Raw genomic sequence first — 26,988 nt, 5'->3', positions numbered from 1 at the left:
AAACATAAAGACAAACATATCGGGGTGGAGATGCACATGAAAGTGTAAGACAAGCATGTCCAAAGATACAGACGTTCCCACCAAAATGGTTTTTCAGGCAAATTACAGGGTTATTTCATTATTATTTTTTTTTTAATATTACACCGACGGGCAGAATGGCGGATGCATCAGGTAGCACTACTGCCAAAAAAGGCTCCTGCTTCCTAGCTTTGAATCTCATGCCTGAATATTGTCAGTTTGGAGTGAATAGGTTTACTTTGTGCCTGCATGGGTTTTCCACCTCGTCCAACACAGTTTTCACTCTAGACTATGTTAATTCAGGTTTGAGAATGTTATGCTGGAACTGTTTTGAACTATTTTACCTCAATTTTTAAATGGCTGGCTATATAAAATAAATAAAATGTAGTTGTGAATGGTGATTGGTAGATGGTTTGGGCTTAATAACTGAGGATATCTAGAGATAATTAGAACTCTATGTACATTAATCATTTCAAATCTGACTCGAAATAAAGAATGGGAGGTGGTTGGCACTGCTGTTCCACGGCTCCAGTGTTCTGGGGTCAAATCTCTGCCCCTTTCTGTGTGTGTGTATTGCACGTTCTCCCGCTGTTTACATGGGTTCCTCAACCCCCCCGATACACCAGAGTCCTCCATGGATCCAAAGATTTGAAGGTTAGGTTGACTACTGATTGCAGACTAGTGCTATAAGGGAAAGGACCTTATAACGAATTGGTGCCTTGCCTAGTAGAGAGTCCAATCATGGTGGTCTGGGATCTAGCCCCTGCAAAACCAAACTGGATTAAGCAAGTTTAAAAATGGAAGAATGGGATTTGACTGTGGAAGTCTTTATCCAACAGAAAGGAATGACAACATTGGATCTAATAACCAAGTTAGTTATAAATCAACAAAGCATCACTGTAAACATGGGACTTGACACTCCTAAAATTTAAACATGAGAATTTTCTTTAACACAGCAGCTCTCTGAAGAATTAAGAAAGAAATCTAGTTTTTCTAATTCACCTCCTCCTTTACCCTGACCACTACACTATTGGTCAAACCTTTAAGAAGACACCTCAATTCTTCTCCAAGTTTCATCAGTCAAAATGTAATGAATTACCTGAAATGGTGAAAAGGTAAGCAGTAAACTGCCACAGGTTTAAATTTAGTTAAAGTTAGCAAAAACCAAAATAAAAAACAAATAGGAAATAGGAGTTTTACAAATGGGCCTTCTTCAGGGATCAACTAACATACAACCTACAGATGTTCTGCAGTAATTAAAGTGAATTAAGCCTTGCTATTTAAAGTAAACAATTTGAACAGGTGTCCCAACTTTGGCTCATTACTTAAAAACCCTCTTGTCTGTCTTAAAGCAGAGTTTGAACATACTGTGTTACTACACTCTCTGAAGTGCTACTTGGACAATATTCCAGTGATAAAGACAAGAAAATGGCAATTAGCAAATGAAATGAGAAAGAGCATCATTATCTTTAGGAGTGTAGGTCTTTCATTTAGAGAAATTGCAAAATAAGTCCAACTGTTAGTGAGTATGGTATCCAAGAAAATCCAAAGGCAATTGGAAGCTGGAAGAAACTCTGATAGGAAGAGATCTGGCAGACCCAAAGTCACGACTCTATTAGAAGACAAGTTTGTGAGGGGTGCCTCACAGCACACCAGCTTCAAGTACAGCTTAACAGTGGTCAAAAAAGCAAGTGTCAGTTTCTACAGTGAAGAGGAGACTTTGTGCCACAGGTTTGACAGTGTGAGTGGCAGTAAGAAAGCCATTACTTAAAGGAATGGGCCATGAAATACGAGCACTAGAATACTGCAGACTGGTAGAAAATCTCATGGACCGATGAATTAAAATTTGAAATCTTCGGTTCCTCATGCAGAGTGTTTGTACGCCATTGAGTTGGTGAAAGGATGGTTCCTTGGTGTGTGACACCAACTGTCAAACATGGAGGAGGAAGTGCGATGGTCTGGAGTTCTTTTACTAGAAACAGAGTAGGTGACATGCACAGTGACTGGCATTCAGAATCAAAAGGGTTACAACAGCTTGGCTGTTATATCTACAAAGGGTGGCTACTTTGATGAAGCAAATATTTGAATACAATTTTGTACACTTAATGATTCCTTGACTTATTTTTATTTGTTTTATGCTTTGATTTTTATCAAACATTAAGACATTAAACTGTTTGCATTTCCATAAAAACTGAAACACATCCTGTGAGCCTGAATAGGAATAAGTGGGGACATGAAACTCAACTGCTTAGCTCAGTTTCTTCCTTAAAAATGCATACCGCAATGCATTGCAATGAATGGAGTCATTATGTTACCAACTTGTTCCAGTTTTCTTGCACTCTTTGTAAGCTGCAGCCCCAGGGACCCAGAAATGGATTTGATTATGGATTAATGGATTGTTCTCTTTATAGGACATTTGTACTTTTATCCTTAAAATGTAACTGCAGGATGTTTTCCGTAACTGTATTGTTATTGTATTCTCAAGCAGATAATAACGCAAGTGCATAAATTGTTAAACATGTGTTCTTAAAAACCAAAGCATTATCTCTAATTCAGTTCCTACTGAACACAACACACATCAAGAAAGCTCAATATCAATGAAAACAAAAAAAAATTAAAATTTATTTTAAATTAAATTTCATTATTAATTCAATATACGTACATAAGAAAAATAAAATAAAATAAAATAAATGCACATAACAGAGAAAGACAGTTGTACATATTCATTTTTTCCAAATATATAACCTGATTACACAAATTTATATGATGCTATTATGTAGCATTTTAGTAGCTTTTTCTTTCAATGTCTTAAGCATGGTAAGCATGCCAAGGACCTGAAAACACATACAAAATTTTATGCTTGAACAACTAACTTAATACAATAAAGTTGAGAATGATGAGGCCAAGGCAAGAATTTAAAAAACAAAAAGCAATCTGCTGTCAGTTACTCTGTATTAAAAACAAAAAAACAAAAACAAGGTTGCAAGATATTTCTTGTTTGTATGTCACACAATGTAAGTAAAAAACAAACAAAATATCCATTTTTTTTTTTTATCAGCCTTAACATGGACAATTGTCAGTTTTGCAAACAAGAGTTCTAATCCACATCAACTCTTTTTTTAAATTAGCTTAATGTGAGTGTATTATAAAGGTGGAAATTATGTGAAATATGTTCTAATATAATTTGAGAAGAGCATTAACATTAAAGAAGACCTTTACCACTTAGTGTGTATTAAATATATTAATCTACTACAGAGTAAATGCATTGATGTATATTTTACTATCCTTCAGAATGTTACTTGCATGGAGAGTAGTGCACTGCCACCCAATAAGATCCCCATTTTGAACAATCTATCTTTACATATACAGTAATGTGTCAATTTTTCCTTAAAATAAATAAAACTATCATTTCAATTGATTTTCACTAAAAGCCCTTGTCTGTCAAGGCCCAAGAAAGGAATCCGCTTTTCACCAGCCTGCAAGTATAACACTTCCATAGCTTTTTACCGTACATGGCCTTTCTTAACACTCATGCATTAAATATGCAACTAGCATCAAATCCAACAATAAAACAATCAGTAAATGAAGTTACTCCAATCACTATGAGGACTAACTTGCAGATGATGTTCGAGCTTTTCCCGACAGCATGAATCTTCATTCATCCAAACCCTTTAAAACAAGTTTATCCAAATCTAGAGAACACAACACCTGGGTCTACATGTACAGCAAAAGTAGCATAACCACAAAACATGGAGGATGAAGGCAAAACTGAAATTGCCAAGTTCATCACAGATCTTTCCATATATTTAGTTGTAGCTAAAAGTTAACATCTAAGCACTAACTGTTACAGTTAATAGAACTTTAGTATACGCTGACTTGACAAGGAAAGCTAAAGCATTATTTATTTAAAACACCATGTTTTCAATATCATATAAATGTGAGCTGGCAAAAATGTCATCAAGAGTTATTTCAAATATTCACTCTAATTCCCTACTAAAAGGAACACTTTTACAGGACAAATCTTGGCATACATGAATCAAGCAAATCCATCCACTATTGCCAAGACAACCATCAGTTTTTTTGTTTTTGTAGAAAAACTGAATAAAGACAACCATCCATTTACTAAGATCATTTATAGCACCTAATATAATAACCTACAAAGCTTTACATGGCCTTGCATCGGACTACATCAGTCCAATCTTGTTGTGCCCCACGCTGCCCTGCACTCTATGGGTAACTGCACCTTTAGCTCTAGAGCACCCAGACCTCCTGAAATGAATTTGATTAGCGGACTCCATTCACTCTTTTGAAAAACAACTTCAAAGTCATCAGCTCAGCAAGGCTTTTAACACTCTGCCCCTTCTTTCAGGTAACCGCTGTCCAGATGCTCAGGATAATTTGTGTGTGTTTTATATCACACATGTGATTTGTTGAGGAATTTCTTTTAGTATTGAATGTGGTATTATAGTCTGGCTTATTTTTTCTTTTATTCTATTTATGCTTTGTATATCCTGCATTTATTTGGTTATTGTTCTTGGTAGAAAATATTTGTATCTTAAATGCTTTGAGCATGGGAAAGGTGCTATATAAATACAATATATTATTATTTGCATTTGTTTATGTTTTAGTGCATTTTCACATCTAACAGTTCATGCAAAATATGAATCCAATAGCCACAAATCTATATGCCTCTGGACAACATCCAATGTAAACATAAGGTTCTATATTTTAGATCTGCATTGTGTTAACAAAATATGCTCTTCAGCTATCTAAATGCAGGAGGAGTTTCCATAAGGTTTCTTGGCATAGCAATAAGTATGTCTCAAAGCTTAAATAAAAAAAAAAAAAACACAGCTCACTGTTGAAAAACAATTATAAAATAACAAGCATGATGCAGTAATTGTGGGGAAAATTAAGAGCTAAGAATTAGTGGAAAAAATAAGATTCTACAGTAATATCTTGCACTGTAGGATTTATACAGTAAATGGACATTTTCTGGACTAAAAGACAGTAAAAATGTATAGTGCCATGTACTCATTCGTTTAAAATGTCCATCATATTAAATAGTGCATTATCTAGTGGGGGTTTGGGGGGGACCAACAATATGGATTTATATCCCACATCCATACAGTCAGTGCAGAGTTTGCACATAGGTTGATTGAGGACTTGAAATTGGCACCATGAAACTGTGTGTGTGAGTCTGTGTATATGTCTGCGTGAGTGAATGTGCCCTGTGACAGCTAGTACTACATTGGTGATGGCCTTTTGCCCGATACTGCTGGACTGAGAAGGTTACAGCTTTTAGCTTCATAATGTTTGCACTGTAACACAAGAATGTCATGTACTACTTCTTTGCAGTGAAAGACTGCAAATCTTTTGGTCTGATTTCAAATACCGGACCTCTTGGTTATAAAAATGAAACGGTTGGTAACAAAAGCTCCACTGTGTGTCATAAAAAAACATAGTTCCAGGAAGTTAAGATGACTTAAAAGTAACATTCAACTGGCTGTCTCTAAATTACTTGTATATACAGGAATGGACGAAAAGAAACTGACAGCATTTTAGAAAACATTTTATAGTTCACTTGAAAAATATAGTAATGTGCCAATGCAACGAAGACATTTTCAAAAATGTGCAAATTATAAGAAACAAAAACCAATCACTGCCACAGGTCTTCTGTGCGTCCAAATTTGAACACTAGGCCTCTGCAAAAGAAGAGAGTTTTTGTCAATTCTTCCAAAAATGTAAATTATTACTTAAATGGGCATTTGAAGTTTCTCACTAGTTTTATATTTTTCTTTTTTTTTTGGTTTTACTGTTTATAGCACTTAATAAACTAAATGACTTTGCATAGGACTAAAGAATACATTAGTATTTAGAAGTGAAACTTTTGCAAATTCCAACTATTTTACTTAAACATCCAACCATACAAATATTAATACTCACCCAAAAAATATGAAGGCGTTCTGAAAAAACACCGCTATACCTGGGTACACCTGTTGCTTCTCTGAGGAGAAATAAAAGAAAAAATTGAAGTTATATTCAATGTAACTCAAGAACTTCCCAACCAACCAGTCCTAATTATTTTTTTGTAATCATGCTTACTAAACAATATTGGGACATCCACATTGGTCATAATATTCATTAGAACCCACATTGGGAACAGTGTCCACACAAATGTCCACATAGTGCAGTGGCATTCATCTTATAAGTCAAGCTTGATGACATCTAATCTTGCTAAGATTATTTAGAAGCTTCGGTTTTGACATTTGGTTCTGTATGTCCCCTAAACAATTATATAACACAAATAGAGCATACAGTGCCATCCATAATGTTTGGGACAAAGATGCATTTTGCCTTAATCTATCCCTCTGTTCCAAGCTTCAAAATTACATATCAAACAATTCAGATGGGATTAAAATGCACATTGCAGACTAATTTAAGGGTATTTGCATACATTTCTGTCACATCATGTAGAAACACAACACCTTTTCTACATGGTTCCTCAATTTCAGGACAGCATGATGTTTGGGGCATTGCAATGGCAGGTATATAAAAGCAGTCATATTTAGTATTTTGTTGCATATCCCTTACAGGCAATAACTGCTTTAAGCCTGCAGTTCATAGACTTCTACAAGTGCAGAGTATCTTCTCTGGTGATGCTCTGATAAGTCTCTAATGCAGCAATCTTCAGCTTTGAAAATCTGCTTTAGCAATATGTTTGGGACAGTTATCTTGCTGTAGGATGAAGCACTGTCCAATGAGTTTGGAGGAATATACTGGAACTTAAGCAGATGTTTCTATACACCTCATAATTCACTGTGCAACTGCCATCAGCAGTTACATCATCAATGAAGAAAAGTGTGCAAGTACCTGCGGCAGCCATACATGCCCATGCCATAGCAGTCACCACCACCATATTCAAAAGATAAGGTGGTAAGTTCTGGATTTTGGGCAGTTCCTTTTATTCTCCACACTTTACACTTCCAATCACTCATACAGAGGTTAATCTTAGTCTTGGCTATCCACAAGACCCTTTTTAGAATTCTGCAGGCTCTATTAAGTACTTTTCACAAACAGTAAACTAGCCATCCTGTTTTTGTGGCTAACTAGTGGTTTGATCTTGTACTGTGGACTCTATACTTCTATTCATGAAGTCTTCTGTGGATAGTCTTCTCTGACACATACACATCTGCCTCCTGAAGACTTTTTCTCATCTGTTAAACATGTGTTTGGGGTTTTTTCCTTACAAAGTGGAAATTCTTCTGTCATCAACAGTGGAGATCTTCACTGGCAGCCTACCAGTCCATTTGTGATTACTGAGCTCACCAGTATATTCTTTCTTGTTAATGGCATTCCTGACAGTTGATTTATGCAATCCAAAGGTTTTATTCTTGTTTATCAGCCTCATAATTGCTTCTTTGACTTTAATACACCTCGTTGCCATGCTGGCAACTACAGATTCCTATGAGTAGAAGCAAGCTGAGTAATCTTATGAAGCAATGAAACACAACTGAGTGTGAATAACCATTGTGATGGACGCCCAGCAGTCCAACCTAGCCGAAATCCTCAGTACGCTAGATGGCGACTTCCCTGCAGCTTAGTGGTGCCCCAGATTCCCGCAGGGCACTATGGGAGATGGAGTTCGGCTTCACAGCCCTGCTGGGTACCGCCATGGGATGCTGCAGGGAGACACGGGGACTTCTGTTTCCAATATAGCCTGGAAGTACTCCCAAGTCATGGGGATGGAAGGACAGAAGTGCTTCCGGGCTGAAGAAAATACAAGTCTCCATCTGACCTGGAAGTGCTGGGGAATCACAAGGACAGAAGCACTTCTGGGTCAAGGATTATATAAAGGACTGATCGGAAAACAGCGTGGAGCTGGAGTTGGGAGGGGGTGTGACAGGGCTGCTGGGAGGAGAGAATTGTATTAGGGATTATTGATTTATTGTGTATTGTGGTGGCTGTGGTGCTTTGGGACACAACATTGGAAAAAGAAGAAATTAAAACTGATTCTTAGTGATTTTATCCCATGTCTTGCATACTGTCTGCTGGGGTAAAGGTGAGCAACAGCACCAAGCAGCATCCACTTTGTGACACCATAAACACAAACATTATGGTACCCTGAAATGGAGGGGCTATGTATAAAAAGTGTTGCATTTTCTACATGATGTGATCACAGAGTATGCAAATACCCTTAAAAATGAAGTCTATAATGTGCATATTAATCACATCTAAGTTGACTGATCTGTAATTTTTAACTGTGAAAGAGTAAATCAAGAAAAAATGTCTTTGTCCCAAACATTATGAAGGACACCGTAAATATAAATAATATTCTATAACTAGGGTTTTCACAATACTGCAACTCTGAACTTTTGACACAATGCTTTAAAAAGTTTCAATTATTAATACCACAGATAGGGGAGACCACGGAAAAATAAAGATCAAATTTTTTAATTAAAGAGAAAGAAAATATATAAATAACATTTTTTGAGGGAGTTCATTTGATCAAGGGCTTCTGTGACTGTCATATAAACAATAGTATAGCGTTTTGTAATTATTATTAACTAGCAAAATACCCACGCTTCGCAGCGGAGAAGTAGTGTGTTAAAGAAGCAATGAAAAGAAAAGGAAACATTTTGAAAATAACGTAACCTGATTGTCAATGTAATTGTTTTGTCACTGTTGTGAGTGATGAGTGTTGTTGTCATATATATATATATATATTTACACACACACACATAAATATATATATATATATATATATATATATATCTACATATATACACACACATATATGCACACATATATACACACAAATACATATATATATATACATATATACACACACACACATATATAAACATATATATACTGTACATATACATACATATCTACATATATACACACACAGCTATTTCGTATCAGTGCAATACGCTGTTTGTTAAAACGGTTGACTCCCGCTCTTACGTGCAATAACAAATCAAATCATTCAGTTGTCTTTGCTCATATGTCATTTTAGAGCTGGACGCCTGGCATCTTTTTGGCCACAAGTTCGTTTCTGTTTGCTGTGAGGTTCTGTGTTGTGGAGATTCTCAGGATGGATTGCAGGTGCTCATCAGTGAGGCGACTCCTGTGTGCTGTTTTGTTAGTCTTTATCACTGAGAAGAGCTTCTCACACAGATATGCACAAGGTTCGAGCCGCATGTAGACGGACTTTTTTTGTTCATCAAAGTCACCAAAGCGCCGTGCAAACTCAGCGCGCTCAGTTTATCAGCAAAGTGCGTATTTGGGAACACCGTAGTGACGACTTGGTTTAACAGTACTTGGCAACAGGGAAAGTGGGGCAAGGTGAACTGGTGCATTTGTGTCTCCCATAAAAGCAGCTTCACTTGAAATCACTTTGTGATTGTGCACGGGTTAAAACGTCCGCTGAAGTGTCAGATTCTTATTTAATTATGCTGTTTTCTGTATCTTCTGAATTGCATTCAGGTTACCCTGATGCAAGGCAGCTGAAGCGCTGCATTATGGGATCTGTAGTTTATTGTGTTACCAGCGCTTCATATACCCGGCTTTAATAACAATAATACAGTATATAAAATGATCTCGCGGGCGGATATAATTACGCCGGGCGGATGTGGCCCGCGCCCTTGAGTTTGACACATATGGACTAAATAGAACTTGAAAAGATATGTTTTTCAAATGTGATCGCAATTCAGATAGAGTTGACGCGACTACAGCCTGCATGCCTCAATGAGTCATCCTCCCCTCGCTCTTACTTTTTACCGTTCATCTAATGAATACACTGAGTATGGCTTTACCAAAACAATCATTGATGGCGAATAAAGTATCCATTATTCGAGTATGTAGATCGGGTTATATATATATACATATATATATATATACCCGCGTATCGCAGCGGAGAAGTAGTGTGTTAAAAAGGTAGAAAAGAAAAGGGAACATTTTAAAAATAACGTAACATGACTGTCAATATACAGTATTTGTTTTGTGAGTGTTACTGAGTGTTGCTGTCATCAAGGATTTGATTATCATTATTTCTTTCAATCAGGTTCGTATTTGTAGGATGTGTTGTGTTCAAGTTACATTCCGTGTTTGTCAATCGTTGTAAAGATGACAGGTTTCATTCATCGATTCGTTTCTTACTGCATCAATAAACAGCTCGTCTTCTTCTTTATCTGAGACCTGACACACTGCATGCACGGGTTTTTTACACTGTCTTCCTTTAGCGGGACATTGACTTTTCCACCGTGTGCTTTGTTTCCGCAGTAGCTGGATTTATGAATATGCTTATCAGGCGCTTCATATTTTTGCTGCCTTTTCAATTGTGTAATTCGGTTTTGTTCAGCTCTTTGGAACTGTTGCCTTTTATCTGTGCACGCGCCAGTTCACGTGAGCTGCTCGGTGTACATGCATCGAAGGTTCCCAGCTGTGCTGGTGCCATCTCGTGCTATGTCCGTGGCTGTATTTAATGTTACCTTAGTCCTGGCACTTAAAACTTTCTCTCGCAGTTTCGCTGAGTTTGTGTCAAACACCACCCTGACCATCTCATCTTCCTCTCCATAAGCACAGTCCTTCACCCGTGAATATTTACCCGTGGCAGTTTGCTATTGGATTGCCGCTGACGGACGGCCTTATATGGGCAGGCACTAAATTACAAACGCCAGCGGCAGCCTGTCTATGAACTTAATTTAAAGTGTAGGTTTACATCGTGCTTTGTTTCAGTAGCAGAACTCATGAATATGGTTGTATATGTCACTCGCTCGCTTCTTATTGTTTCGCTGCCTTCTCAATTATATAATGCATGTTTTCTTAAGCGCTTTTTTGAGCTCTTCCTGGTTTTCTATGTACTGCGTGATTACGTGGGAGGTGTGATGATGTCACACGAAACTCCGCCCCCACGGCGTTGAAGCTCATCTCCATTACAGTAAATGGAGAAAAACTGCTTCCAGTTATGACCATTATGCGTAGAATTTCGATATAAAACCTGCCCAACTTTTGTAAGGAAGCTGTAAGGAATGAACCTGCCAAATTTCAGCCTTCCACCCACACGGGAAGTTGGAGAATTAGTGATGAGTCAGTGAGTGAGTGAGGGCTTTGCCTTTTATTAGTATAGATAAAAATTTTCAAAATGAAAGCACTGCTCTTGAAGTAGTAAACGTCTTGAAAAGCCTCTGACATTATCATGTACTTACAAGACAGTAAAAGGCAAGTAGTCCAAAATTCTGTAAACATTACTGTGACCTAAAGCAGTGCTTTCCAAACTATTTCCATGTGTAACTAATGGTAACTCATTTCATGAAGCTCCAGACGTACAATTCTGGTGCTAAGGTTGTTCCCACAGTCAGTCTGAAAATCTGTTGTGAGCGATGCAACAGAAGATGAGATTTATACGCAATATGAACTTTGGAATTTGGCGTCCCCACTCTGGGATTACAAGGTCTATCACATTGTGACCAAGCTGCTGCTGTTCCTAGACACGCCACAATAATTACACTTAGAGCTGACCAGGTGTGATCTAACAGAGCAGAAATGTCACATACTGACTTAGCAAAAGTGGTATCCTATGACAGTGCTACATTTAAAGTAACTGAGTTAATATTTGTCAATGGAGACTGCATGGCAATGCGTTTGATTTTATGTATTAGTTAATGGGTGTGGCCAAAACATCTGAACTCAGTAATTTGCAGGAGTGTTTACATACTTTTGGCCATACAGAGAATTTCTTTGTGATGAGACTGTGTTAAAAGTTTATTTTACTGGTAGAACATGGTATATGTACCAAACTCGGTGATGATAACGCTAAACACAGTGGTATTTTTCTACAGCCTTCTAACAAGATCTATTGTTGTAATTCAAACAATTAGCACTCTGATAAAACAAAAATAATGTGCACTACTCCTGTACACTAAAAATGCAGTCTCTGGGGTAAAAAAAGCAGAGGAAGTGTCTGCATGTGTACTTTACCAATATGTAAATTAAAAGGAGAAATGATGAGCAAAGGTACACAAGCACAATGACCTAAGGAATCACTCATGCCTCAGTGTGTCTGCACTAAATCAAAAAGGTCACCAAATTCCACAAAACAACAATATTTTCATAATACCCAATTCTGCTTTGTCTTTTTATACGAGTTTATGTGCAGAAAGAATTTTGTTTTTTTGAAGGGTTGTGTTTTCAAGTGTCAACATTGTTTTTTGCACTTTACTTCTTATAGGGTGTTTCCCAATAAACTTACTGAACTGTAAATCATGGCTTAGTCATTCTGGCCCCTTAACACTAGAATTACCAGAGCCTACGAAAAAACTTGTAGATCCGTGCCACCTTAAATTGCTTCTCACCTCTCCATCAGCGTCTTTTGTCCTTTAAATGTGTTGATAAGCAGCAAACAGCCTACTATCACATCCCCCACCCCGCACAGTTGTCTCAGCTCAAGTCTGTTTACCTGCGTGTCAGTTGCTTGGAGTTATATAGAGTGAGAAGTCAAGCAAAATCACACCTTTTATAAATACTATATCGTTATTTGGAACACATACATTGTTCCATGTGTCTTCCGTGTCTACAACGATCTATGCACAGTAAACACATCATTAAAACAGAAATGTTTTGGGCTCGAGTCTTAACGTCTCCCAAAATAAACGTTTTGAATAGTGAGCTGTTCTTACTGTTAATATTATACAATAAAAGCATACATTTGATTTGCGTCTGTAACAGCCGGTGTAAATGTATAGTGCTTGTCAAAGTTAGCGCCTTTTTTTTTTAGTTTTACTTTATTTACTTATCTTCCCACAGCATAAAGTCACAAGTATATTGCAGAGCTTCCTCTGTTTGATCGTCAAGGGCATACTCACAAATTACACGTGTAATGCCACGAAAAATACCTGCTGACACTTTAGTATGTGAGCAATAGTACGAGAATGCAGTTACACTGATTTTGGGAACATACACCACGCTAGTGTTTAGATCTGGACGGTGTACCGTTCGCGAGCTCTGTAAGTCATGCTGTTTCTTTGAAGGACAGGTGATTGGCAGGATGACGCCGGACTTTCGCATTTACGCCTGGTGCAGCTGCATTGTTCTTATATGTGAGTGGACGTTTCTTGCGGGGATGGCTTCTGTTTTCTCTGATCTGAGTTCACCTCTGTTATAGCGCATCTTTATCTGAAAACAGCAGTGTCAGATTGGGGCAAGCGTGTACAAATATATGGGACATTGGGTATAAAATTAATCAGAAAACATCATCGCACTAATGCAATATCATTTGAAAATGAACAGCGTCAGACTGGGTGTGAATTTACACTGGAGCAGTTACTTAAGAGTCAGATCAGGTTTCGGGACGGGTACGGGATTTAGAGTGTGATCGTCATTGAGAAAATAAAACTGGAGCTTATTCAGTGCAGCCCCCCAGTTTTGTCTGATTCACGTTCAAGTTTCCAGACACATTCCCCCCTTTCGATCTGACGCCATTTTCAAATAAAGACGTGGTATAAACTTGTTTTGTTACACCCCCTCTTTATTTGAAAACTGTGTCAGATCTTGTGCGCGAACAAGACTGGGAAAACTGTGGACTATACAATTGTCTGTGATTGAAAACAGGTTTTGGCAGATACAGGCATATTTTTTTGAAAGTTTGTCCTTGTGCCTTATTAATAGTCATTGCAAATGCCAATCTGACAGGAAATTATCTGCGTGTAAAAGTAAAAAGCAGATTAGAATCTGATGGGGTCAGGGAAATCCGGGGAATAAGGACAGTTTGTGAGGTAGCAGATGTGATAGTCTTACACTCCAGTACATTGCGGTGAATGCTGGTAACAGAAAGTCTAGTGCCATTACAAAGACCTTTTGCTGGCATGAGGTTCCTGAGAAGCATGATGACTGAACCAATTTTAATTTTGAGTTTATGCGGAGGCATGCCAGTGGGAGTAAGACTATTAAGAAATTCTTCGGGGAATGCAAGTTGATCTGCAGGATCGTCTGTGATGATGGAGTCAACGCTGGTGAAAGTTAGTTCGTCGTTAGGGATAAGTTTCAGCATCTGTTCATTAAGGTGTAGTGAGTCTTCGTTGGTGACGCTTAATATAGCTCGCATACCGAGTTGTTCCAGAGTGACAGTTGAGAAGTCGATGTCGCCATATAATTGCCTCGAGTGAGATATTGGAAGCCGGCGGAGGGTGAGAGTTGGCGGGCGGGGCCTTGTCGTGCGTTCCCCATGACATAGGAGGAGAGTTAGAGTGGGCGTTCATGGCTCTTTCGTGCGTAACCCATGGGCGGGGCTCTGTTAGAGTTGGCGGGCGGAGCTCTGTGAGTTGGCGGTTGTGGCTCTCTGTCTTGCATGCGGTGAAAAGTCAACGTAGCTCAGAAGTGCATGTGGACTTTTGCACAGACGAAAGCGAGTGAGGCTGTGTTTGGCGAGTTGTTGCATGCGGGCACAAGAGCAAGGCAGTGCACATACCACAAGAGCGACGCTGGACGCGGGAGAACAGTTATAGTTTGCGTGCGTGGCTCTGTCATGCGTATCCCATGACGCGGTTGGAGGGTTAGAGTTGGCGGGCGGGGCTCTGTCGAGCGTATCCCATGGTCTTACGAGTTGGCAGGCGTGGCTCTCTGTCTTGCGTGCCCTTAGTGAATTATATATATAGATAGATAAGAGCAGCTCTCAACTCAAAACAGTAAACTTGAGAAGCTGCCAATATCCATCCCAGAAGCTCTTGATTGGGAATCAGCAGTTCTTAGCATTGCACCATGGATAATATTAACAATAAGAATAGCTCACTACTCAAAACGTTTATTTTGGGAGACGTTAGGACTCGAACCCAGAACTTTCTAAATTCTAAACCAGTACACTACCCGAGAAGTCAGGACAACAAGCAACACTAACCTGATTTATTTTTCCTTGGTTATAATCTTGGAAAAAAGCGCATTTGTTTTGTTATACATATCTTTTATGAAAGTGTTTCTTTGATATTTGGAATTCAGGCTTCACACATTATACACTTCATGTCTACATTTTGTCAATTATTACTAAAACATGAAAAACATTTCCGTTTTAACGATGTGTTTACTGTGCATAGATTGTTGTAGACATGGAACACACATGAAATGCAAGTGTTCCAAATAACGATATAGTATCTATAAAAGGTGTCATTTTGCTTGACTTCTCACTCTATGCAACTCTAAGTAACTGAGGGGTGGGGGATGTGATAGCAGACTGCCTGCTGTTTGCTGATTATCAACACATTTAAAGGACAAAAGACGCTGATGAGAGGTGCGAAGCGTTTTAATGTGGGACGGATCTACGAGTTTTTTCATAGGCTCTGGTAATTCTAGTGTTAATAAACCCATCCCTTATTGGCTAACTCTTTAATCCTTTCACTACCTACAAACTAATATGTGGTAAGCGTAATGGTGCAAAATAGCTGTGCTTCATCATTCAGTTGGATGCTACACATTGGTGGTGGTTGAAGTAGCTTCCCCATTTTTATGAAAAGTGCTTCAAGTGTCTTGCAAAGTACCATATAAATGCAAAGTTGTCTTCTTTAAAGCAGCTGTTCACGAGTCATAAGAACTTCAACCTTTGCAGACTTACAGCAAGCAAAAACAAGCAACATGAATAATAAGGAGAAGGAACATGAAAAAGCACATATACAGTAGTTCAAGTGTGTATTTGTTCTACATTTAAAGTCAAAAGCAAGTTTGGAACAGCAGCACAGCGAGTTAGATGAAGCAGACTTGCTGCTTTGTGAGGGGAGCTCAACCTGCTTCATTTGTAGAAATGAGGAAATAACTGATCTTTATCTTTAAAGTACTCAGAAATGTCATTTGCCATTAAACAGTGTTTTACAAAAGAAAGTTTATTTTACTGTGACCCACATAATCTAAACATGGCACTTAGGCCAAATAGATAATCTAAATTTCTCACTAAGTGTTAGTTTATTCTATAATGGACTATATTCACAGCCAGATTTCATTACTACCTTGTTCCTCTATTAGAGGGTTATGCTCTGACTCCCTATCTTCCTGAATGGTTAGGTGGGTGGGGGAAGGAAAGAAAAAAGCTAAAATAATACTTACGAGGAACAACATAACCTCCAAAAAGAATCCACATGGAAGCAATCAGGGATCCAAAAGCAAGCATAAAACCAATGAACAGCCAAATACGAGCACCTAAAAATAAGGAGGACAGCAATGTTCAAAAAAGCAAAGGATGGCAAAGTTTTAAAACACAACATCTAAAGACCTAACTATTTGAGACTGACGAGATAATTAACAGAAATGTTTGAAAAATTCTTTGGAATAAGTCCAAAGCATACCTGTTTGCCCAAGGCAACCTTCGCTATAACTGTCACCTCGCACCTGTCCATTTGATACTGCATTGATCCTGAAAGGAAAAGTAATTACAATGTGTGGAATTACAATATTTTGTGCAGACTATTTACACAAAGTTCATAAAAAAGTAGTCTTCTTAAAACTATTCACAAGAAAATGGAGGCTAAATATTATTCCATGCTTCCAAATTCAAGAAATCAGACAGACTGCAGTTTGGAAAAAAAGAGCATGATCTAATCCTTATGAGATGAAGACACCAACGACAAAAAATAAACACACTCACACAAACAGGAAGCAAATGGTAAAACTGTGAGAAATGGAAACCTCAGATATATCGCTCTATCATTAACCAAATGTTACTTAAATAACAACTTAGAAAAAAGTTATGTTCTTAATATAGTATAGAGCAGGATGTAACAGCATTCAGAGAGAAAAACAATCAATTGCACCCACTCGCAATTGTTAAGCACAGAAAGGGAAACTCCAAATGTAACTAACACTTTTTCTTAACTGCAACAGAGACCACAGAAACCAACAGTGTTCTGAATATTGTTGCCTACAATTTTTATATAGCTTCAAAAACTGACAAGATAATGTAAATAACTTGACATTTAAAAACACAATGTTTAAGATAAACAAGCCTTTATCAAGTTGGCCTCAAGTGTGATTAACAATATCAGTCTAGTGTAGCACCTCAAATTGAAAATCTAAAAATCTGGCACTTAAATATTTCATACAGTCACCAGTGCAGTTATTCAATTAGAAAGTGTGACAGGTTTAAATAAACAGGAAGGATTAAGCATGTATGTCTCATTCATTGCAAACCGGCGGCTTACAAACAAATTCAGGTTGATGTGCAAGACCAAAACATAGGCTTCAAGGCAAATGTGACCTCAGAAAACATCTAGTGGAATCTCCACTACTGAACTTTATATTTTTTATTACAAATTATTTGCTGCTCAAGGATATTTTAAAATGTACAGGGAGATTCACTTGGAAGAGGCCACAAATATTCTGTTGTAACAACCGTTAGGATGAAGACACGGCACTTCATGTTCCTGAACATATCGGCAAACATCTTGGGGGAATAGCAGCAATTTCACATTGGATGTTTTCTTTTAAATCTTCCACAGTGTGAGGCTTGTTCTGATAAGACTTTTCCTTTGAGCATACCCCAAAGGAAGAAGACTGGTGGTGTCAGATCCCTTGACCGTGGTGGTCAAAGCCCCTTTGAAATTATCCTGTTGCCGAAGATGGACTCAATTTCTGCCATGCTCCTTTCCAATGTGTGACACGTTGCTCTCTCTTGCTGGAAGTAACCTTCCGTTAACTCATGATCATCCAGTTGATTCTGACATTACTTAAATGAATTGGTGACCCAGTAGGTTCACACCGTGAAGACGCACTGCTCAATACTGTACACCACCATCCTGATGAGAAGTCGAGTGACTGAGTGAAGGAGTACAGGCGATATGCACCCAGAAGTTGCAAACATAGGTTAAACATTGCAACGGCTGTCCGGCGCCAACCTCATCACTTCGACGCAGGGGCATTATTGCGTCTAATTCAATGGCTTATTTTGACCCAAGGCACAACTTAATAAAAAGTACAAAATATCGTAATTTAAATCTGCTGAATTCTGAGATTTTTTCATGTAATTGCCATTACAGCATCACACCAAATTTATTCTTATCCTTAATAATTCATTTGCTTACATCAGAAAAGCAACAGTGGCTATTACCCCACAGGCATGATATGAATGGTTAAACGTTTCCATATCTGGATACTTCACGGCTGCATCAATGATAATCCACCATCCTGTAAAAAACTAAAACATAAAAAGGCATTTTTTAAAAATCATTTTGCTTGAAACTGGGAACAAATTGCTGTTTGATCAGCTGAAAATTGAACAAATAATATAATCAAGATTATTTATTATTTAGTTTACTGTTATTTCATCTTGTGCTTCTAGGAGTGGAACTATCTAAACAAATATTTAAGTTTCCCTGAGGCTAACAAATTAATTGTTTCATTAGTAAAAATTTATTTTAGAAAGTAGGCAGCATTCATTTCTGAAGAACATTTATTAGGTCATATGGAACTCTACTTCTTTTGTAAAAGCATGGTTAATAACATAAAGGGACATTACCTCAAAATAGTTTTCCAAAGATAAGAATTTAACTTTTTTTAAGTGAAGCCACTAATGAAATTCAGTTTGCATTAAATAATGAAAAACATAACTCAGCTTCAAAAGAACTGAGGGCGTTGTGCTTAATGCAGGAAATTTGCTTGCATCTCTTTTATAAAAACCGCTTACCAGGACTCCAGCTGCTATTGAGGCCAGCGTGTTCCTTTTCTCTCCCAAATCAACACACTCACACTCTCCACATCGGATGTTATCAAGGAACCCTGACATTTTTAATGCTGTAAAAAAAAAAGTAATTGGGACCAGTTGAACTTTTTTTTGTTTTAACTTATAAATGGTAAATGTTCAAAGACACCAACAAAAATGTTGATTCTACATTAGAATATTTTCAAACTTATTTAACCCACTTTAGACAGTTTTATTATGAACCATAATACCGTCCTTTATTAATATATTCTGAGTAGAAACAGAACAGGAAACCCAGAGTAATGATGTTGAAAATTTTGTTTAATTTCAGATACAGAAAGAAAAAAGTATAATGTGCTATTTGTAAAGAGGCATTTTAAACAAAAGAGTCATGTAAAATACTCTGCATTAACCATATCAGGGTGCACAGCCTCAAGCTATACTTCCCACATTAACTACAGCTGAATACAACTTCCAGAAAGATATGCACACACACTCTCAGAAGAGAGTATGTTAAGATAAATGCCACACATCACAAAGTGAATGAATACTAGAAGTGCACCTTCAACACTTTAAAGATGAAATATGACATTCCAAATTGACCATCTGAAAATATGGAGATACTTGCAAAAAGTGTTTGTCCTGTTTATTAATATTTAGTCACTGTTGGGGTGGTACAGAGGCACAATGGGTAGCACTTCTGCCTCACAGATCCAGAATCTTAGGGAACAAATTCTGGTCCCAATTACTGCTTGTGTCAACCTGTGTGTCTGTGTGTGTTTTGCCCATCCCCAAAGCAGTTTATATTTGGGCCTTGTGATTGACCGATAGCCCTTCCAGGGCTGTTTGCTGCTAACTCCCAGTGCTGTTAGGAAGGGCTCGAGCTCCCCATAACAGTAACCTGGATCAAGCAGATTTGAAAATGTTATATCCAAGCTTTCTCTAGAAGAGAGGGTATATAGTATAGACATTAACATTTCTCTGATATTTGGACCAAAGACATGTTAAACAACTTGATCAGGGGGATACCAAAATAGGGACTGAACAAGAACCCTTGTGGTTTAAATCAACAAAGACAAAACACAACCTAATATTCATCAAAATATAACAGCCACACTTACTGCTATTGTGAGATAGAAAATACATTATGTTAATTCTGTTAAGTCAAATTCTTTCTCTACACCAAATAAACAAAATCACCTTTTATTGATATCATGCAAAGATGTCTGCTCATTTTCAGAGCTGCTCAATCCAGTTTATGGTCTCTGTTTGGGGTTGGGGAGCAATAAATGCACGGGGCTAATGTGCAAAATCTGCTAGGAATCAAACCCAGAACTCTCCTGCCATAACCACTTTGCCACATTGTACACTTTTAAAACTTGCAGGTGGAGCTGTTATTCAATTAATCTATATCTATAATAATAAATTAGAATACATTTTATTTATATACCATCTTTCCCATGCTTACAGTGCTTCACGGAAATTCAAAATGGTCAACAGAAAATATACATTGAATACAAAAAAAATCCACATAAAACATTAAATAAAGATAAATACAGGAAACACAAAGTTTTAAATTTGCATAAGAGACAAAAACCTGAATAAAAATACTAAATATACAAACTACTACAACAAAACCTTGAACAAATGGCATAATTTGTAATCATGAGCACCAGGACAATGAAGGTACACTGAAAGAAAGGATTAGAAAGTCAGGATAAGTAAGATACCATCCTGAACAAATGTATTGATGTGTAATGAATTGAGTAAGCTTATTTCATTAAGTTTGGAAGATTGTTCCAAAGTCTGTAATATAGATGAAGGCTCTGTCAGCCATAGAGTACAGGTTAAATTGGGGCACAACAAAACTGCCAGAATCAGTGGACAACAGAGAGATGGAGGAGGTCATTGATGTAGCTTGGTGAAAGGCCATTTAAAGCTTTATAGGTTAGTAACAGGATTTTATATTCAGTCCTATAAGACATAGGGAGCTAGTGAAGGTGGAACAGGATTGGACTTGTGTGCTTATAGTTGTGTGTCTATGCAAGGACACTTGCAACAGATGTTTGAACCAACTGGAGTGGTGGAAGAAAAATTTGAAGTAGCACTTGCCAGTAGGACATTACAGCAGTTAATGCAAGGTATAATATGGGCATGTACAGGTATCTCAGCATCAGAAAAAAAGGGGAATGAAAGAACAAAGGATATGATACAGTGGTACATGAGTGTTTCTTAATGCGAGTACAATAAAAAAGAAATCAAAAATTACATCAAGATTACTTGCACAAGGTGGTCTGGTGATGTCATCATCAAGAGTGTTTGAAAAGGAGCTCATTTTCTTACGCAGAGCTTTAGTGCTACTCAGCATTATTTCAGTTCTGGTACAGTTTAATTTTAGGAGTTATGTTCTATCCAGGTGTTAATTTCATGGAGGCAAAATGTAAGCTGAGAAAGCATTGATGAATTTTGACTTTTAGTACTGAAACAGATCAGAGTACCATCCACATAAAAATGATAACTCAGTCCAAAGCTAAAAAATAATACAGCCAAGGGTAAGCATGCAGATACAGAACAGGAGAGGGCCAAGGACAGGGCCTTGAGGAACTTTTGTGACTTGTGCTAAGATAGACCTGCTAATGCCAAGACTAACTATCACTAGCCTATAGGTCAGTTAAAGACAAGTTTCTAGGCAAATAAAATTAAACTACAATAAAAAGTCTGAATTGGTATAAGCTGTCAGAATTCTGGGTGTTTGTTCACAAGAAATGTAATCATTTACTTCAAGAGGCTGAGGTGCATAATAAGAATAGTTGTGTGAAATTTTAAAATGTGTGCATCAGTTTACAAGTGTAAAGTCTAAATATTCTCAATTGTGATAGAAACTTATCACCTTCTGATAGAGGTGTTATACCCAGTAAAGGATCAAAAATAACATTCGTAATCACTGAACTTGAAATAATCTAAAACAAAATCCCACATGATTATGTTTGAAATTTGCCAATTTTAATCTTCTGGGAGTGGCTCTTGATGGGCAAAGGCCACCGGTAAAGACTCATATATTAAAAATATTGTATCCGTCATCCGTAACCTCGAAATTGCATAAAAATACACTCCTCGTGCCCATATTACCTTTACCCATTTTTTTCTAGGTTTTCTGAGAAGGAATACCTTTCCTCCCTCGTATCTCATTAAGGATTAACTAACTCCAGAGTCGATTGATGAGGTATGCACAACTTCTGATCATTTCTATTAAAGAGACCAACTGATGTACACTTTTATCATAAGGGCGACATTTCCTGCACAAAATATTGTCCAAAATAACAAGGTGGTGTTTTTTTTCTTCCCCGGTCTAGAGAGCCAAAATAGTCGGTAATCAAAAAAACCTCTACGCCTAGTACAACTGGACATCTGGCAAACGGTGTATCTCACGTGGGGGTTTACTCGTACCGGTGAGCAAGAAGGCGTCGAACAAAAAAAAATAAATTAAAAGTAATTCTTCTGAATAGAATATTATGGATAAATGTATACAGCAGAAAAAGAAGACCCTAAAGTACACTAGTCAGACTGAACAAAGACAACAAAAAAAAAAAACCCATCAAAATAAGCAATAAAAATCTAGGAGAAGTACAACAAAGGGATACGCAGATCAACTTTACAACACACCGTAAACTGAAACAAAGTTTGTTCATTTTAAAATGCGGATACGCAGGATGGAAAATGGGGATTGTTTCTTCGGTGTTGTTTTAACCCGATGACCACTAAGTAATATATAAAATTCTACTGTTGCGTTAAAAGACGGTTATTCTCTTTCAAGAAACTGATTCAAATGCAACACTGGCAACTTTATTTGTAAGACAAAGCAATCCACACATAAAACGTTCTAAGACACCTATTCAACTTTTACAAAATTCCATTTCCTTTTATTTCAAGTGGAATCGTCTCCTCGACGCCGCGCAGGATTCTGGGAGAGATTAGTCAACTTACTCACCTGCATGGAACTCGCAACTACGCTATGAAAACTAGAATACATTTAGGATAAAATTATTTGTATTTTGCGTCAACAGGATGTTAACATTCAAATTAAATACCGATTTACTTTTTAAAAAAACATGCACATTGCACATCCCTGCTTGCACTACGTCACCTACTCTGCCAAATGAATCTACGACATTAAATACGCCCTCGAAACTAAAAAAAAAAAAAAACAAAAGTAAAAGAAAAAAAAACACTTTACCCGTACGGTATGATACACCGAGGGCGGAAAAAAAACCGCAAGAGCCACCCCCGACTAAAAGGACTTTTAAGACACACTTATTTATTCACTCCGTAATCGCTTAAAACGTAATTTCAAATCTCCGTCACAGTGCATAATAATAACGTACACCGTGCACCTCCAAAACCATACGTGACAACAAATAAATAGCTTATATTTTCACTTTACATACCTTCTTTCGCAGTATCTCAGCAGACAATAACAGCCTTAACGCCGTGGTTGATGAATCGCGCATGCTCACTGGTAGCCCCACGCCTCTGACGTCATCGCATTTTTTTTTTATTTTTCGTCTATCCTGGTGACTGACGGGCTTATCCAATTCATGGCTGCGAATGTCTTAACACAGTTTAAAGTAACATAAAGCTTGCTGTAGGAGTAGACCTTTAATATTTGTTTTGGGAAGTTACGTTTTCCACCCTACGCTTAAATTTGTTGTAAACTATGTTGAAAGAGTTATCTCTTGCACAGCATATTAAAACATGTCTTACGAGAGGCCATTTACCATTGGCTGTATAACTGATAAGTTTTGCACTTATGAATTAATAAATTTAAGCCTTTGTATTTATTTAAATGTCTGGTTATTTCCAGAAGCATTTCACAAACGCAAAATACATGAAGTTAATTGCCAGTGCTGAGGAAAAAAGATCATCTGGATCATGGCACTAATACATACAGCGGATTCAGAAAGTACTCAGATCTCTTCACTTTATGCACTTTATTGTGTCATAGATTTAATTTTAAATGGGTACATTTGTAATTTTTGTCCGTCATTCTACACTCAATAACCCATAATAACAAAGTGAAAACATATTGTCAGAAAGGTTTGCAAATTTATTACAAATTAAAAACTGAAATCTCTTATTCATACAAGTATTTAGACCCTTTGATGTGGCACTCCAAAATGTGGCTAGGTGTATCCTGTTTAACTTTAAAATGTGTCTAGAAATTAATTGGGGTCTAAGTATATCAAATTGAATTGATTGGGCATTATTAATAAAAACCACACACCTGTGTATATGAGGTCCTATAATTCACACTGTATGTCACGGCCAAAAATGAAGCCATGGAGTACAAGGAACTCTTGTGATAAAATTGTGGTGAGGCATACAGTAGATCATTAGGACAAGGGTATAAACCCATTTCTAAAAGCTTGGAGTGTTCCCAGGAGTACTGTGGCCTCAATAAATGTGAAATAGAAGAATCTTGGAACCGCCAAGTTACTTTCTAGAGTTGGCCGTCCAGCCAAACTGAGCAACTGTGCAAAACGGCCCTTGATGAGGGAGGTGACCAATAATCCAGTGGTCACTCTAATAGAGCTTCAGGTGTTCTCTGTTCAGTTGATAGAACCTGTCAAATGGACGACCATCTCAGCATCACTCTATCAATCAGGTGTTTATGGTAGAGTTACTAGGCAGAAGCCATTCTTGATTAAAAGGTATATGACATTTTAAAGGACACCAAGAGCATGAGGAAAAGTGACTCTCTGATCTGAAGAGACAAAAATTGAACACTTTGGGCAGATCTCCAAACACTATATCTGGTGAAGACCGGGCACAGCTCATCACCTACCTATTATCATCCATAGAGTGAAGCATGGTTGTGGAAGAATCATGCTGTGGAGGTGCTTCTCAGTAGCAGGGACAGGGAGACTGGACAGAATTGAGGAAATAATGAATACATCCAAATACAGAGAGGCCATTGAAGAAAACCTGCTTCAAAGTGCACATGCAACCTCAGACTGGAACAAATTTTCACCTTTCAACATGACAATAACTTGAATCATACATTGAAGACAATGCTGGAGTGGTTTTGGGACAAGTCTTTAACTGTTCTTGAGTGGCACATCCAAATCCCAGAATTTAAACCACACAGAACATTCATGGAGGGACCCTCACATGGCAGTTTACAGTTGCTTTCCATCCAAGCTAACAGAACTTGTTCAGGACCTGACAGGAAAAAAAGTGAAAAACTACAAAAATCCAAGTGTGCAAGGCTTATAGAGATTTACCCAAGAAGTCCTGAAGCTGTAATTTCTGCCAAGACGACTACTACAAATGCATGTAGACTGAATTGCAAAATGGCAGATGTATTCACTTAAAATATTTAATGCAATAAATATGAAGAGATCTGAATACTTTGACTATACTTTATATATAAATATCTGCATGTTTCATATACAGTATATATAAATTTTACAAAGCATTCATTGATTCTAACTCATATTTCAAGGCTATTCAATTAGTCCATGGAGGTGGGACACTCGTATCAGTGCGAGTCCAATTTTATTATTAAACTGAAGGCATTTAAAACTGAAGTATTGGAATTAAAACCTTCAAGTTCAAAAGTATTCAAGACAGCATAGTAGGAAATAAAGTATGTGTGTGTCAAAAATTGTAAGTTATAATTCTTGGGCATGAGTAAGATTTATTAAAAGTTTACAAAAAGCAAAGCTCAAATGTAATGCTAATTCAAGATATTCAATTTGAGCTGGTTTCTGGTAAGAAGCACACATTATTTTAGCATCATAAAACTGGTTACAGAATATGTCTGCATCCATTATAGGCCCTCATTGGCTGAACTTTTTTTTGCACAATGAGTAGAATACCTGAATATTTAATGCAATTCCTTTAGAAGTGCTAGTGTGAGTACTTTATAGTTATTGAAGTTATGCCACAACAAGACTTTGCCTGACCGGTCCTCTGCTTATGGTGTTATGAGATAGGTAGAAGCAGAGAGTTTGCAAACAAGCTGTATATTCCACAAAATGATTCTGTCACATTCAAAACACCTAAGATAAAATCTTGTGCCAATTTACTCTTTCATTATTTTACATTCTTATGTTTCACCCGCAGGGTGTCTGGGCTTTCCCTTAAAGATAGAGTGAGAAGCTCAGTCATCCAGGAGGGGCTCAGAGTACAGCCGCTACTCCTCCGCATCGAGAGGAGTCAGATGAGGTGGCTCGGGCATCTGATCAGGATGCCTCCTGGACGCCTCCCTGGTGAGGTATTCCGGGCACGTCCAACCGGGAGGAGGCCCCGGGAAAGACCCAGGACACGCTGGAGGGACTATGTCTCCCGGCTGGCCTGGGAACACCTTGGGAATCTCCCAGAAGAGCTGGAAGAAGTGGCCAGGGAGAGGGAAGTCTAGGCCTCTCTGCTTAAGCTGCTGCCTCTGCAAGCCGACCCCAGATAAGCGGAAGAGGATGGGTGGATGTTTCAAGATTCATTAAGATGATGATGATTTGTACATTTTAAATAGACTACTAATTGCATTATTTAAACTGTGAATTTAAAGGCAATATTTAAAAATAGGCAAGATAAATAAGCATAAATACCTGTACCAACAATGTGCAAAGCCCCAATGGTCACACCACTATAGGGAATAGGTTTTTCTTTCAATAAGGTATTTAATTTAATAAATCCCACTCAGAGCACCAGCAAACAAAACAACTCCATAATCTAAAGGCACCTACCGTTAGGCATGTGTCTGAGGTAAATATAAGATACCAACAACAAAGGTCTATATTTAACCATGTTTACTTAAAAGAACTAGAAAGTGTGAGAAAATACCTTTTAATATGGTTTTGGTCTATACGGTGTGATGGACGGAGCACATGGGCAGCTGGGATGGGGTAAGGAACAATGTCCAGCAGGTATGCCAGTGTGATGCAAGGACCGTGGGAGACATCCTGTTAGAACTACATGCTCCCCTCATACACCAGATAGTAGCATCCCCAGGCTAGGAGTCCCATACGGACACCCGCAGGGCATGCTTGGGCATGGAGGAGCTGCCAGGATTAGTAATCCCTGCTTTGACTCAGAAATGTTTCAAACAGGTTAAGCCCCATCACCAGAAGTACTCCCAGGATAAAAGAAGCCGCTCAACCTCATCCAGGCAATTTGGAGTTGGGTATGGAGGATGGAAAAAGCTCACCTGGAGGAGTGAAAGAAGGAGATAAAGAGAGGAAGATGAAGATTTGTGTTGTGTTTATCCCACTGTTGAAGCCTTTTGGGAAGGTACT

The 26,988-nt window shown here is 37.8% G+C and overlaps 1 protein-coding gene across 1 annotated transcript; it reads right to left on the bottom strand.

Moving 5' to 3' along the window:
* Positions 1-2,975: 2,975 nt before the first annotated feature.
* Positions 2,976-23,221, bottom strand: tmem50a (transmembrane protein 50A). The gene is made up of 7 exons (XM_039739314.1): positions 23,140-23,221; positions 18,680-18,786; positions 18,078-18,190; positions 16,347-16,414; positions 16,108-16,200; positions 5,965-6,025; positions 2,976-5,723 (listed from the first exon to the last, which is right to left on the bottom strand). Exons 2-7 carry the CDS (start codon positions 18,776-18,778, stop codon positions 5,678-5,680), a joined length of 480 nt encoding a protein of 159 aa, XP_039595248.1. The 5' UTR covers positions 18,779-18,786; positions 23,140-23,221; the 3' UTR covers positions 2,976-5,677.
* Positions 23,222-26,988: the final 3,767 nt, after the last annotated feature.

This window comes from Polypterus senegalus, chromosome 17 (assembly GCF_016835505.1).
Source record: "Polypterus senegalus isolate Bchr_013 chromosome 17, ASM1683550v1, whole genome shotgun sequence".
Taxonomy (NCBI): Eukaryota; Metazoa; Chordata; class Cladistia; order Polypteriformes; family Polypteridae; genus Polypterus; species Polypterus senegalus.
The sequence above is the reverse complement of the archived record's forward strand: the minus strand, read 5'-3'. Positions and strand labels throughout refer to the sequence as shown.

Coding starts and splice junctions, on each gene's coding strand:
- tmem50a (XM_039739314.1), bottom strand. CDS start 18,778: ATGTCAGGGTTCCTTGATAACATCCGATGTGGAGAGTGTGAGTGTGTT. Junction 16,415..18,077: donor GCCACTGTTGCTTTTCTGAT/GTAAGCAAATGA, acceptor TTTTCCTTTCAG/GATCAATGCAGTATCAAATG. Junction 5,724..5,964: donor AACGCCTTCATATTTTTTGG/GTGAGTATTAAT, acceptor CTTCTTTTGCAG/AGGCCTAGTGTTCAAATTTG.